Source organism: Stegostoma tigrinum, chromosome 26 (genome assembly GCF_030684315.1).
Source record: "Stegostoma tigrinum isolate sSteTig4 chromosome 26, sSteTig4.hap1, whole genome shotgun sequence".
NCBI classification, from domain to species: domain Eukaryota; kingdom Metazoa; phylum Chordata; class Chondrichthyes; order Orectolobiformes; family Stegostomatidae; genus Stegostoma; species Stegostoma tigrinum.
This window is the reverse complement of record NC_081379.1, coordinates 5,830,603-5,846,386: the sequence shown is the minus strand read 5'-3', so window position 1 is coordinate 5,846,386 and position 15,784 is coordinate 5,830,603. Positions and strand designations below refer to the sequence as shown.

General features: G+C 39.4%; 1 protein-coding gene across 2 annotated transcripts in view; it reads left to right on the top strand.

The window, feature by feature from the left end:
• dgcr8 (DGCR8 microprocessor complex subunit) overlaps positions 1-12,714 on the top strand; it is a 46,528-nt gene extending 33,814 nt beyond the window's left edge. Inside the window, exons 11-14 of one of the 2 annotated variants that reach the window (XM_048555844.2) lie at positions 2,193-2,299; positions 5,282-5,421; positions 8,763-8,876; positions 9,263-12,714. In XM_048555844.2, the coding sequence (XP_048411801.1) occupies positions 2,193-2,299; positions 5,282-5,421; positions 8,763-8,876; positions 9,263-9,346 (445 nt within the window). In that variant the 3' untranslated portion in view covers positions 9,347-12,714. The remainder of the gene's footprint in view (positions 1-2,192; positions 2,300-5,281; positions 5,422-8,762; positions 8,877-9,262) is intronic. The other variant, XM_048555845.2, reaches the window with a different exon arrangement.
• The last annotated feature ends 3,070 nt before the right edge of the window (positions 12,715-15,784 follow it).

Below are 15,784 nucleotides of genomic sequence, written 5' to 3'. Positions count from 1 at the left end.
ATGCAGGCCAATCTTTGGGCAGTTCCGTCACCCTCAAAAAAAGGTTGAGAGAATGATATTCCTTTACAAATTTGCGTTCTTTGTGGTCTTGGCATTCACTGATCTGAAGTGCCATGACCAGCCTCAGAATATGAGAAATACCAGAAAAAAATGGCTTTTATTTTTGTCTTGTGCTCCAGACTTTGTTCAAAGCTTTCCCCTCTTCTGGATTTGTTTGTTAAAAGAAGTAACTTCATTCTTCAACTACAAAGAAGAATATGTTTTTCTTTAGTAAGATTGTGGAATTGGAGAATAATACCATAAAGAAGGGAGGCATTAGCCCACTGTTGCTTGCTAGCACTACTTATGCCCAAAACAAGACTTAACACTTGCTGACATTGCCTGGAGTCTGAAAACCACTGCTGTTTCATGAGTATTTAATTTGGAAGATTTTGAGTCTTGAAGGATAGAAGAAAGCTTTTTGTTGTGGTTCAGGTTTGCAGCATCTTGATGCTGCGTGTGTAAAGAAAAGTAATTATAGTCACAGGATTTGGAAACTCTGGTCATAATGGAGATGACAATTAAAAGCTGCTGTGTTGATACCTCTAATATACAATTAATGTGTAGAGTCCATTCAAATAATGAAGGTTAGTGTTTGATGTACCTACTTTGATGGGATCTTGTGCAGTAACACGATAATGAGCTCTGTTTGCATTTTTTTCCTCCATCTTCCAGTTTTTTTTTCACATTGCAGGAAGAATGTGAGATGGTAACTTCTCCATGGCGAATTGTGATATTAAAAGGTTAATAGTCCGTAATAGAGACAGCAGAACCGTCCACTTTAAAGATAGTTGGGACAAAACTTTTTTGTAACATTTAAGCAGTAATTTGATATCCACTTGTGTTGCTTACGGGCCAAGAACTAGAAAGTGGGCTTATTATGAAGACAGACACATTGTACCTTCTGTAAACGCCTGTGTCTGTGAAAGTAAGTACTGCTGTGCCAGTATTGCCCACACCCAAGAACGCAAAAATCTCTGGAACTGTTCACCTATTCCAAGAATAACAGTTCTCTGCAAATCACTGTTCAACATCTCCAATGCAGAATGTCAGTACACCCTTGACCGAATTTTACGTTTTGGATCAGGACAGCCTCATTCTGTCACACAAGGAGTTGAAATCCATACTGTGTCAAGAATAGCTGCCCGACACACATTTTGTCTTAAGTGATCATTTAGTGTTTGGAGGGTGCCTTCAGCATCTAATTGAGGATGGCAAGCAGTCTGTCCAAAGTGAAGAGTCATTAGGAAGCCCTCCAGTGCAGAAGAAGCTGCAGCATGCCTTCACCTTGGCATGCCTTAGCAACTTAAAACAAATCTAAAGAAATGGCCACAGCTAATGCATTGTGAAGGGGTAATTCCTTGGCAAAGAGGTCTGTGACCACATCTGTAGTCAGGTAGGGAAGGGGTTGAGTCTGTCTGTGTGCCTGGAGTATACTGTCTTTATTCTAAGGATCTTTTGTGCTACCTACTCTGCGGCTCCATAGGCCAAGTGGCACCATGTCACATGCCTGGTCTCATCTGTTGCTGCCCCCATATCTGGGAGGGTGGGAATTAGACACCTATCCTTTTTTCTCACTGTGATTCAAAGTTTAAAGCATTTATAGATGTTTAGATGAGATTCCCTTCAGTGTGGAAACGGGCCCTTCAGCCCAACAAGTCCACACCGCCCCTTGAAGCATCCCACCCAGACCCATCCCCCTGTAACCCCCACACCCCTGAACACTATGGGCAATTTAGCATGGCCGATCCACCTAGCCTGCACATCTTTGGACTGTGGGAGGAAACCAGACCACCCGGAGGAAACCCACGCAGACACGGGGAGAATGTGCAAACTCCACACAGTCACCCGAGGCGGGAATTGAACCCGGGTCCCTGGCGCTGTGAGGCTGCAGTGCTAACCACTGAGAGTTGTGCACCCACTGTTAAGTATACTGTTTCTAGATTAAACTAAGTTTAAATTACTATTCTTCCGTATCAATGAGTTGAAGCACAGACTTAATAAATCAGAAGCACCTGAGAGGACATTGTTCATTTATGTTCCATGTTCTTGTCATATTACCGAGTATCTGACATTAATTGCTTTGTCGCTGTTTATTGAAGTCTTTTTATGCTAAGTTCTGTAAAAGAGAGTAAATAAATTTTATATTTCAGAAACCATGGAATGGGCGACACAAGCATCAAGTTTGAAGTAATTCCTGGTAAAAATCAGAAAAGTGAATATGTGATGACCTGTGGCAAGCACACAGTGAGGGGCTGGTGTAAGTATTGAAATTAACATTGGTTCAGTTTTGTAATGTCCAAAATTTTGTATAAGGTTTTCTCCGCAGAGTTGATGGGTGTAAAATCACTCCTGTTAGTTTTAAATATGATTTCAATTTGATTTCAGAAAGCTGTGTTGAATGCAGTTACATATCGGGTGGCTAAGTCACTGTTGATTAGAAAGGCAACATACACTTTTTACCATGCACAGCCTTCTGTTAAGAAACAAGGCTGTGGAGGGAGGTGTGATACTTCCACAGTGTAGGTATGGGTGCTCAAGCATTAATATGTTCACTACTTGTAATTGATTTCATCTCAAAATACCTGACCAAACAACAGCATGTCTACTTTTTGAAGTAAGACCTTGCAGGCTAACATGCTGTCTGAATGAAATTTGGTATTAACCGAGTGCTTTTCTTCAGGATGATAGCAGTTATAGAAGTTGTTTTTGTTTTAGTCAATATTGTTGTGTACAAAATTCTGAATATTACCTAACTCTAGAACTTTGAGTAGAGTACCTTATATCTACGATTAGTTGCTGCTATGAAGCTGCAGCAACTCAAAATTTTAAAAAGGCCTCCGAGGTAAGCTATTGTTGTGTCGTATAGTTAAGTATTTCATTTTCTAAACTGACTGGAAGTTAGTGCCTAATTTGTAAATCGCACATTGTCATTGTTCAGGTATTAATCTTCTGGTTTCATTGTTACGCTGCCAGCATTTTTCTTAGACTCCCTAATACTTGAATATTTCATTGCTCTCTTTTTGTTGCTTTCCCTTTTTTCAATTCATTTTTAAATATATTTTCTTTTAGTATCTACCTGATTAACATGCTATTGCTACAAAGTGAACCAATGTGGTTGTTTATTTGTAATTTTTAAAGGATTCTATATTTAAATTTTTGTGGCTTTGCCTTTCAGTAAGTTCATATTTTGGTACGTTTTAATCATTAAAAAAATTACTAAGTGTAATGAAACTATAACCATTCCCTTGTTGGACCTTACGTGTTGAAATGTTCATTTTCTTATAGTCACTTCATTGAGTCTAGTCTTCTAAGTTGATGTGTTCAAATTTGTTGTTGGATGGTAATTAAAAACTGGTGTGCTTATTTGAGGTGTGATATAGGTTTGATTGCAAAGTGCGGTCAGTTTTTATTTCTGTTGATTTGTTTATACAATGAATAGTTAAATACTCAGAACGATCAGATTTCAGTCCTCTGCTGAATTAAATTGTGTGTCAGTTTCAGAACTTCTGGCTTATGGAAGGGAAAATTTGTTACAGAATGTAACTGCTTTTTGGAGCAGGAGGATGTCATTTGGGTCTTTGAACCTGCTGTGTAATTTAATAAAATTTAAGTGACCTGATTGTGGTCTCAGCTCCACTTGCCTATCTTGCTTCTCATAACCCTTGACTTCTTTGACTATCAAAAGCCCAACTGACTCTGTCTTGAGTGAGCCAACTTACACTGCTTTTGGTAAAGAGAATTCCACTGACTACCAATCTCCCCAGAAATGGTGATAGGAATGACAGGAATGATTCAGGCGAATCTTATCTGTTAAGATGTTCAAACCTTTTGTTTCTACTCATTGCAAAAACTGCACACGGTACTCTTGATGTAGTATCACCACTTTGATGTTGTAGTTGTGAAAAGAGGCCTTCATGCCCACTTCAAACGATGTGAGGGGTTAAAACTTGGCTGTCATTGGCGTCAGCACATTTGTATGTTGAGAATGACCACCTGAGCAAGACAGTAAATGGGCACATAACATCAGTGTACCCTAAGAAGGAGGCAGTACCTGACTTCCAGTTTCTTGAGCAGTAAATAAGATCATAAGATGTAGGAGCAAAGGTAGGTCATTTGGTCCATTTCAGTCTGCTCTGTCTCACTGCTGATCGAATAATCCTCAACTGCACATTCTCTCCTCTTTATGATTAATTCTCTTGCTAAATAAAAGTCTTTGTGACTTGAAGAATTGTGTTTGAACATACTCAACAATCCAGCCTGTACAGCTCTCTGTGGTAAAGAATTCCAGAGATTCACTGCCTCTGAGAAGAAATTCCTCCTCATCTCTGTCCTAAGTGACTCCTTAATCTGAATTTCATTTCTGGCCCTAGATTTTCCCGCAAGGGGGGCCAACTTATATACGCTGTCAAGCCCCCTAAGAATCTTGTATGTGTCAATAAATTGTCCTCTCAAGCTTCCAAACTGAATAAGTGCAACCTACTTAACCTGTCCATGTGAAAATCCCTCCATTCCCAGCAGTCAACCTGATAAACATCCTCTGGAGTGCCTCCAATGTCTGTGCATTTGCTTAAATATGGGATTGAAGCTGTTCACAATATTCTCCGTGTGACATGTTCTTTGCATAAATTGAAGTTGTTATAAAAACTGCAATTATAGCTTTCATTTTCACAATAATTAAGCTTTTATCTTTCTATTGCAAGATTTTCTGATTCCTGGTGTAAAATTCCATTTCTGGGTAAATGATGAATACTTTACTCCCCTTGGTCTTGTTATCTGTATTTCTGGTGAAAGGGAGAGCGCGTGACTGTTTTAAAAACCTAGGAATTAACTTCAACAGTCTGAAGACTTTGTGTCAGCTCTCAATAGTCTAGCTTCATCTATTTAAACTCTATACAGATAGTAATAGATTTTAGTTCTGTGTTTCATGAATTGGCGGGATGAGTTGTAGGCTGAATTCAAGTTCTATCCATTTCAGTGCCAAATATAGCTACTTGTTTTTATTGCATGTGTTGGAGGGCTTTATTTTTCTTTTTCATAAGAGACAAATACAAAGCACACTAAAATGTGAGTCTCATGAGCAGTGCTCTGATTTGCAGTTGTGCTGTTGGGGGGATTAGTATAGCACTTGTACATTCATGTTCACCTCCTCTGGTTAAATCTGATTATATGACCAGAACTAAGGCATGGGTTTTCTACATTTTTTCCAACTCTTGTAATTAAAATCTACTGCAATTTTCAGGCAAGAACAAACGAGTTGGCAAACAACTGGCATCTCAGAAAATCCTGCAATTATTACACCCTCACGTCAAGAACTGGGGTTCACTACTACGCATGTACGGCAGGGAAAGCAATAAAATGGTCAAACAGGTAAATTGTGAGGTAATGCGATGAATGTTGTATTTCTGTGGGGATGGGATCCAGGCCTGACCACCATATTTGTTGTAAAGTTGCTTTTTTTTTGTAGCAACTTGAGCTTTTTAGAGGAATGTCAATCTCCTCGTTGGTTTTAAAAGTGATGTCAAACTTTTTTTTATAAAGTGTGGTGGGAAATGGTTTAAATGTAATTAACAGAATTTTGCAGCACATTTTGCCACTGAAATTGTTACAAGTGAGAAATGGTTTTACCAAGAAGGTATTTCACTACAGCAAGAGCTCTGATTATAGATTCTGTGTCCCAGTGGTGCCATTTCATAGAACATAGAACAGTACAGCACAGAACAGGCCCTTCAGCCCACAATGTTGTGCCGACCATTGATCCTCATGTATGCACCCTCAGATTTCTGTGACCATATACATGTCCAGCAGTCTCTTAAATGACCCCAATGACCTTGCTTCCACAACTGCTGCTGGCAACGCATTCCATGCTCTCACAACTCTCTGCGTAAAGAACCTGCCTCTGACATCCCCTCGATACTTTCCACCAACCAGCTTAAAACTATGACCCCTCGTGCTAGCCATTTCTGCCCTGGGAAATAGTCTCTGGCTATCAACTCTATCTATCCCTCTCATTATCTTGTATACCTCAATTAGGTCCCCTCTCCTCCTCCTTTTCTCCAATGAAAAGAGACCGAGCTCAGTCAACCTCTCTTCATAAGATAAGCCCTCCAGTCCAGGCAGCATCCTGGTAAACCTCCTCTGAACCCTCTCCAAAGCATCCACATCTTTCCTATAATAGGGCGCCCAGAACTGGACGCAGTATTCCAAGTGCGGTCTAACCAAAGTTTTATAGAGCTGCAACAAGATCTCACGACTCTTAAACTCAATCCCCCTGTTAATGAAAGCCAAAACACCATATGCTTTCTTAACAACCCTGTCCACTTGGGTGGCCATTTTAAGGGATCTATGTATCTGCACACCAAGATCCCTCTGTTCCTCCACGCTGCCAAGAATCCTATCCTTAATCCTGTACTCAGCTTTCAAATTCGACCTTCCAAAATGCATCACCTCGCATTTATCCAGGTTGAACTCCATCTGCCACCTCTCAGCCCATCTCTGCATCCTGTCAATGTCCCGCTGCAGCCTACAACAGCCCTCTACACTGTCAACGACACCTCCGACCTTTGTGTCGTCTGCAAACTTGCTGACCCATCCTTCAATTCCCTCGTCCAAGTCATTAATAAAAATTACAAACAGTAGAGGCCCAAGGACAGAGCCCTGTGGAACTCCACTCACCACTGACTTCCAGGCAGAATATTTTCCTTCTACTACCACTCGCTGTCTTCTGTTGGCCAGCCAATTCTGTATCCAAGCAGCTAAGTTCCCCTGTATCCCATTCCTCCTGACCTTCTGAATGAGCCTACCATGGGGAACCTTATCAAATGCCTTACTGAAGTCCATATACACCACATCCACAGCTCGACCCTCATCAACCTTTCTAGTCACATCCTCAAAAAACTCGATAAGGTTTGTAAGGCATGACCTACCCCTCTCAAAGCCGTGTTGACTGCATTTCATCAAGCCATGCTCTTCCAGATGGTCATAAATCTTATCCCTCAGAATCCTTTCTAACACCTTGCAGACGACAGACGTGAGACTTACCGGTCTATAATTGCCGGGGATTTCCCTATTTCCTTTCTTGAAGAGAGGAATTACATTTGCCTCTCTCCAGTCCTCAGGTATGACTCCAGTGGAGAGCGAGGATGCAAAGATCTTCGCAAGTGGCGAAGCAATTGCATTTCTCGCTTCCCAAAGCAGCCGAGGACAAATCTGATCCGGGCCTGGCGACTTGTCAATCTTAATGTTTGACAAAATTTTCAGCACATCGGCTTCGTCTATCTCTATCCATTCCAGCATGCACACCTGCTCTTCAAAGGTTTCATTCACTACAAAGTTGGTTTCTTTCGTAAAGACAGAAGCAAAAAACTCATTAACATATTTTTTTGTTAAATGAACGGTTAAATGTTTTGCTAACGATTATCAAGTTTCTTTACAATATATGTCTGAACCTTGCACAGTAGACTAAGAAAAAATTTATTTAATGTCAAAAACATTTGTCCACCCATGTGCTTTTCAGTTAAGTGAATAAATTAGTCATTTTGATTGGCTTTCATATCCTTAGCAGGCATTACTGCCCGATAGTTGCTCTACAGTATAGTTCAGATGTTTTTATTGTATGTGAATACGGCAGCCAGTTTATGCATAAATTACTTTCCTTCTTTGTAAAATATTATTTGACAGTCAAGGGAACCCTCTTCTTTTGGGACAAGTACAGTTGCATCTTTTATGTCTGCCTAAAAGGAAGACAAGGTTTTGATTTATTATCTGATCTTGAAGATGGCAGTTTCAATATATATTGTACAGTTGTGACTTCAGATTGTGATCACATCCGTACTGGGGTTTGAATGCACAACAATCTCATTTCAGGTTTCAGTGCTACTATTAATCCCATTGCTTCTTTTCCTGGTGATAATTCCTTGCTTCCCGGAGAATGTGTTGGGTTTGGTAAACGCAGTTGGCTGGATAGCTGTTTTGCGATGTAGAGCGATGCCAGTAGTGTGGGTTCAATTCCTGCACTGGCTGGGGTTGGCACGAAACGCTGTTCTCACTTTCTCCCCTCAAAACTGAGGAGTGATGAGCTGCTGGTTAAACCACTGCGAGTCATCTCGCTTGCTCTCACGCGCTCACTCTAATGAGAGAGCAGCTCAATGACCTGGTAAGACAATGGCAAATTTATCGTTAGTAAGCACTAAAAGGTTTTGCTTCATATTAAATGAAGTACGTAGTGTTTTAGTCAAATGGAGCATTATGACTCTTGTCTTTTTTGGTTTTAAGTTTTTATTAGGTTAAGTTATAATCCAGATTGGTAGAATCACTCATATTAGACCTTGACTTGCATTCATCAAAGACGAGGAATAATTTTCCCTGTTGAGTTGTTGTGGAAATTCAGTGACATTGAGTTTTGACAATGTGAGGATCCCCAATGATTTTTTTTCTCCTTCGGAAGATCTGCATTCTTTTCCCAGAGAGAACCCTTTAACAGTCATGGCAGTGATAACCATGCCTTAAGACACATCAAATTGAGTAAAGTTTTGTATTTCACCTTTCTAATGCAAAGTTCTGAAATGTACCAGAAATTGCCAATGCTTTCTGATTAAGACCTAATTATGATTACTACAGATGGCAAAACAATTGCCTTCATATGCCAGATGGTAATGTTGGTATATTTGCTTGTAGTTATTGGACTAACTTAACTTGCACTTGCTTCTACTGTTTTAACACAGGAAATGTCTGATAAAAGTGTGATTGAACTGCAGCAGTTTGCCAAAAAGAACAAACCGAATCTGCATATTTTAAACAAGTTGCGAGATGAAATGAAGAAATTAGCACGGGATAGGGTAAATATTTTTGTGTGGCATGGGTGCATTGCTAGTGAGGTCGTGGCTGAGCAGGATCTCATAGTTTCAGGTGGTATGAAAGACTTTGGTTCTGTTAGCTATGTCTCTGGATTTGTTTTATATTATTTATGCTTTTATATCTGATCTGGTCTCACCAATTTCCTATGCTTTCTCTCCTGCCATTTTATTCCTTCAATGATTCCAAGCTGGTACCTGATCCGATTGGCTACGCGTTGAATGAGCTTTTGTAATGTCACAAAACAGCAGTACAGAGCCTGTTATTGTCTAGTGTTATGGGATCAAAAATAATTCAATCATTAGGGGTTTTTTAAAAAATGACAAGGATGTATAGACATGTCATTTGTTTTCTTCTATGCCCCACGAAGGAGGAAACACGGAAGAAACCGAAGATGACAATAATGGAATCCGCACAGCCAGGCAGCGAACCTCTTTGTACTGTTGATGTGTAAAGCACTGCAAAATGGAGAGCAATAACGCACTGGAGAAACTCATCCTCAACTATTTCTTTGTTACTTTCTTGTAGAAAACACATATTACAGAATGCACAACAATATTTAAAGGTTCGCCTAACCCAGCTTGACAGTGTACTACTTCAGTTGTACATTAGTGTTTTACTTAACAGGGCAACATTTATAAACATTAATTATTTTACTACCCATACCTCTTTCAGGAAAGGACTTGAGGCTAAAAATAGAATGAGATTGTATTGAATGGTGGTGTTGACCCAGAAAAGGACCTTTTTTCGACCTGTGAACACATTAATTTATCGGTTCAATTTTAGGGTAGATATAAAAACCCAATGAGTCTCCAGCTACAGAATGATCATTAAATTGTCATTCTACACTGATCTGTTGGTTAGCTAGGCCCTGTGGGGGCAATCTTCTGGAAAGAGTTACACTTTACATTGTTTACCTGCAAGCTGGTGCCGGAGGAAAAGGCTTTCACGAGACAAACTTTAAGTTATTTCTTTTAGTATAATGTATTCTTTTCGTAAACACATTTTAAGCAATTTATCAAGGAATTTTTTCAGTAAGTAACATTTTAATGAAGTGACACTTAAGCATCATTGAAGAAACACAGTATTTTGTATTTTATGTGGAAATTGTATGATTTGGTGGTTTCAGGAACCATGGACTTATATTGGACATTTTAGAGCTTGGATTTTGACTGAATGGCCTTTATATTTAAAATTAATCACTAGTGAAAGGCTCAAAAATTGGCAAAAAAAATTGTGGTCTCTAATCCATGAACATAAAATCTTTTTTAATGCTTCTTTGTAGTAATTGTGTTGTAACTTTATTTTGTTGCACGAGTCTGTTAACCTGTATACATTTTATATGTAAATGGGTCAGAGAACTGGATCCTGTATAAGTAAATGTAATGCATGATTGAGACTACACAGTCCTGTTGAACTTGCAGTGCTTGGGTTTGACTCTCCACTTCTGTCATTTGGCACAAATACAGAATGTCTATTTCTGTGACAGTGGTGTCACAGTGCCAAACTGATGTTCAGCTTTGGAATCATTGTATCAGAGCTGAAGTTGCAACTTTGTGTGTTTTCTTCAGATCCTGCTTTACAATTATACCTTTAAGACTTGAACTTTCAAGTTTGGACGTTCCAACTCTCAATCAGTATTTTGTTTTGGTAGGAGCTTTAATATTGTTAAAGCTGTTGTAGGCATTTGTAATTTGTTTAATTATCGTCTGCCCCACTGTTTTAGTTAGTAGAAATTATTAATGATACAAACGAACAGGTTTGATTTTGTCTTACCATTAGAAGTAGAATTGATAAAAAGAATATAATGTTTCTCCACGTATAGTTTAACTTATTATCAGGCATGCAGATTTGTAAGTTTTGATAGAGAAGCTTGAAATAGTTCTCATTGTCTTATACTTTGTTTTGGGAAATGATTTTCCTTTCAATAACTTAATTTTACCTCACTTAAACCCAGGATAGCAACCTGAAGGAAAGAAAGTACCATGAATAGCTCCAGTGCACTCTTGGTAATGTGAACCAAAGCTTAATAATAGTGTCTTATGCAAACTGACAAACTATAATTTTTTTATTGCTTGCTGCAGGCTTCAACAGTGGCATAGAGAGGGAGAAACAATATTTTAAAAATTGCAATAACTGCTGGAACAAAAACTTATATTTAAACTGCTGTGCACTGTCATTTTGTGAATTTGTGTTTTAAATGTTTACTATTTTTCTCTGTTGAATGCAACTTTTCTTGCCTTTGCACATGAGCACAAGTGCTGCTGCGAGAGAGTCAGATTGTGGTTTTGCGAATTTGCATTTGTGATCAACTGAAGTGTGATTTGAAATGAAAAATAGTTGTCTTAGCTTCATCCTAATTGATTTGTACCGTTTTAACATTGGTATTTGTGTGTATTGATTGTAACTTGTCAGTACATTATATTCAGTGTGGATCTCATTTTTAAAAAGTACACCCATCAATTAATTTTGCTGCCTAGAAGGTAATCATGAGGTAAAGGATTGTAATTTGACTGCCTTTTTTCTCAATCCATAGAAACAAAAATGATTTGTGATTATGGATTGTATCTTGATAGGGCATAGTGCATTGTTTCATCTTTTTAAGCATGAATCTGTCTTATTGGTGCATCATTGTGTAAATGGTATTATAGGAAGAAAAACCAATCAGCCTGAAAACTTGTTAAAACTCTAAGTGACTACATGATAAATCAGTTCCAGGATTCACTAAAATGTTTACTCTTAAATGCATGTCAAGTATGTAATAGATTTCATGTTCAAAATGGGGAGAAAAAGCTTTTTCAAATAAAGATGTTCTGATTACATGCAGTAGCCCTCTAACACTCCAGGAAAGTTATTCACATATTATCAATTTGTCAAGTTTGGAAACAAAGTCAGAGGCAACTGTGTTTTCTTTTAAACTTGCATTTGTTTTGTTCAAATATTCAAAGACTTGACCTCACTTTTTAAATGTAGCTGTCAACCAATTGCAATTACTACTGTTCTTGATGTCTGAAAAATTCCAGGAAAACTAATGGTATTTTGTATGATTCAAAGTGCTTTAAATGTGACTTCTTACAAATTTGCATAAAGCAAATTAATTCCAGTGATTATTGAAACATACATAAAAACCTAATTTCTCATTAGAAAGATTCTCAGAAGTTTGATTTTTTTGTTTGGTTTGGTTACCTGAAGCCGACTACCTTCTATGTATTTTGAGTTGAGGAAGAGCACTGCAGCTTCCCTGGCTAACAAACTGATTCACTCATCTCGTCTCGGACCAGTTTTCTTCATTCACTGATTTATCGTCTTAGTCTGTGGTCTACTTAAAATCAAAGTTCTGTCAATGTTGCTATTCAGTCAAAAAATCTCCAGTGACTGGTGAATGAAGTTTCTCAAATTGAAATACAGATTTTGTTAAATTAAGTTCTCAAATTTTAAAGGGTAAAGTAATTCAGAAGGGATAATTGCTTCTGATTTGCCAAGAAGCAAGAATTGTGCAATTGGAAGATGGAAGATTTGATGGAGAGATTTTTTCCCTCCAAACTTAAAAAACGTAATATCCAGTTCATGTTGTGCCCTGTGCTATTAAAATTGTTTGTGTCTGATTAGGGAACTTGCAGTGCAAAGGTGTTACTGCACTGACAAATTGTGCATTGTGTGCAGTTGCCACAATGACAGTGCTGTTTTAAGTGACTTTCAGGCTTCACGTACATGTCCTTCGGCCTATGCTTGCTGCAACCTGCACAGTCATCTGGATGTTTGTGTGGTCCTTTTCGTGTGCCACGTCTTTTTTTTTTGCTCTGTAGTTTGAAGCAATAAAGTTTGATAATTCATTATAAAACCGGTTCTGTGCCTACTCCTTATTTGTTTCATAAGACAAGGAATTGCATGGTTTGAAAATTATGTATTTAGCCGTAGGATTGGATTAAATTTTCCAGACTCAACTATCAGTTACGTTTTATAAATAAAGACCAAAATCAGCTTCGATTACATCAAATGTGGGAATAAAACTTCAATTTAATAAAAAGCAAAACGTTTACTGAAAACTCTTTCCAAAAATGAGATCTACTCAGTTGTCATGAAAGAACACGACAGCATCAAAATAGGCCGTATGCAGAAACGTTTTTCACTTCAAACTAAAATTATCCCCACTTACAGGATCTTTCAAATACCCCCTCTGAACCTGTATCCTGCAGTAATTGACCCCCTCCACCTGGGCGGGGGGAGGAGATCAAAGCAACTTACTTTCCACACTGTCCATTCACAATCATAGAAATTTTTTTATCAGATTGCCTTTAACCTTTTGCATTCCAGTGAAAAGACTTTCTAACATTTGTTATCATAGAATATTCCCCCAATAGTATGGAAGCAGGCCATTTGGCCCATTGACCACAGACTGGCATCCTACCTGGACACCCACCACACTCTATAATCCTCCGTGTCCCATAGTTAATCCAACTAGTCTGCACATCCCTGAACACTATGGGCAATTTAACATGGTCACTCCACCTGCCTTGCCCATCTTTGGACTATGTGAGGAAACTGGAGCACCTGGCAAAAATATGCAGACACAAGGAGAATGTGTAAACTCACATAGACAGTTGCTTGAGGCTGGCATCAAAGCCCGGTCCCCAGCACTGAGAGGCAACAGTGCTAATCACTGAGTTACTGTGCTGCTAAAAATCCCCCATACCAGGCAACATCCCAGTAAGCCTTTCCTGTACCCTCTCCAAAGCATCCACATTCTTTTGGTAATGTGGTGACCATAACTATGCAATATATCAAGTGTGGCCTAACTAAAATTCTAAGCTGCAGCATAACTTGCCTGTCGTTATGTTCAGTGCCCTTTCCAATGAATGATATGGAGGTGGACAAAGAAGTCACACTACAGGTTTATTTGAAACCACAAGCTTTTGGAGTGCAGCCCCCTTTGTCAAATGATTGATTGCTTCAGGTGATAAAGTGCTGCAAAAGCATGTGATTTCAAATGAATCTTGTGGACTGTAACCTGGTGTCACAAGACTTATGAATTTGACTTTCCAATGAAGGCAACCATGTCTTAGACCTTTTTATTGTCTGCCTGAGCCTCTCTTCAGTGATCTGTGGGTCTGCACACCCAGATCCTTCTGTAGATCAATACTCCTAATGGGTAAAGGTCAGCCTGGGAGAATTTAATAGCTGCTAATGTGGTTGTTGGTGTCAATTGGTCGGAAATGGCAGCAGCCCATGTGATGGTGTGTTGGGTTTGGGATAAGAACATGGGAGAAGGAACTCAGGCCCCAATATTATTTAACCTGATATTGAGTTCTTGAAGGTTCCAGGGTCCTGCTTTACATCAGTTTCAGAATTTCCCTGTCCATGAGCTCAAGCCACCACCTCTTCCCCACAGTGTGTAATCTCTTTCCAAATCCATCCCCCATCAGGATGATTTTGGGACCTCCAGCTTCTTCCTGGAAAATAGACCTGAATCATCCCCATCCTCCACCTGGCTGAGCTCATCCTCACTTTGAATAATTCTCCTTTAATTCTCACTTTCTATAGGTCAAAGCTGCCCACCATGGTTACCTGCGTAGATCCCAGCTACGCCTGTCTCTTTGTCAGGTATATGGAACATTCCTTGTTCCGGTCCTAGTTGGGGGCTCTCATCCACAATTCTTTGTTTTGCAAATTAATGATATCATCATGCTGCTTTCTCCCCTTGTCTGAAATTGGAAGAGTATATCAATTTCACTTTCGATTTCCACCCTGCTCTCACATTCACCTGGTCCATCTCCCTGACTTCTCCCTTCCCTTCAACATTTCTGTTTACATTTCTGAGAATAGGCTGGCCACCAATGACCATTATAAACCCATTAACTCCCACAATTACTATGACTTTATCCTCACACCTGGCTTTCTGTGAAGACTGGATTCCATTCTCCCAGTTTTTGTCACATTTGTTCTCAGGAGGCTTGCTTCTTCTAGGGGACCTTTGAAATGCACACTACCTCCACCAACCAAGGATTACCCAGCACTAGTTGACAGACCATTGTCATTGCTGACCCATCTCTTGCACTTTAGCTTTGACTCCTCCTCTTCCCTCCCACAACACTGAGGGTCCCATGGGCCTTGCCAGCATCCATATTCCAATGAATCATTGGCCATTACTACTTCAACCTCTAGCAAGATGCTGTGACCAGCCACATTCCCCTCCACCCTCCCTCATCAGCTTTCTACAGGGGCTTCCAATTTGGCACATTTTAGGCCACTCCTCCTCCACACCAAACACCTTCCCACAGCCCTATGGCAACTTTCCCATGCAATTGCATAGGGTGTAACACCTGTGCAATTACCTCCTCCCTCTTTGTCCAAGGCACCTCACCTTCCAGTTAAAGCAGCTGCTGCCAGAATTCAGTTTTTCCAAGAATTTCTGCTTTTATTTGATATCCAGCATTTGCCATTCTTTAGGTTTTTTTTAAATGAATAAAGATGGGTCCCTACTTATGACCTTATGATGGAGGGAAGGTATTTGATAAAGGGCCATGGAAACTGCCCTGGTGCACTTCTTACAGTATCCCCTACCTCTGAGTCAGGAGGCCAAGGTTTAAATCACACCTTTTCCAAAGATGTGTAATTATTTTCAATCTGTTCAGAGAAATTATTTACCTACATTTGCTTTTTTTGAGGGCTACTGTGGCACAAGGTCCCTACAACAGGCCAAAAGACTTGGGTTCAAGTTCCATTTGTTCCAAAAATGTATCTCCTAAAATCACTGAACAAGTTGATCAAGAATTTCTCCCCTGTTGAAGTTAAGAGGGTTTGTAGATGCAGTCGTAGTGTCCCTACCTGTGAGTAAGGGTTCAAGTCCCACCTGTTCCAGATTAACATCACTGAACAGGTTGATTAGGAAAAC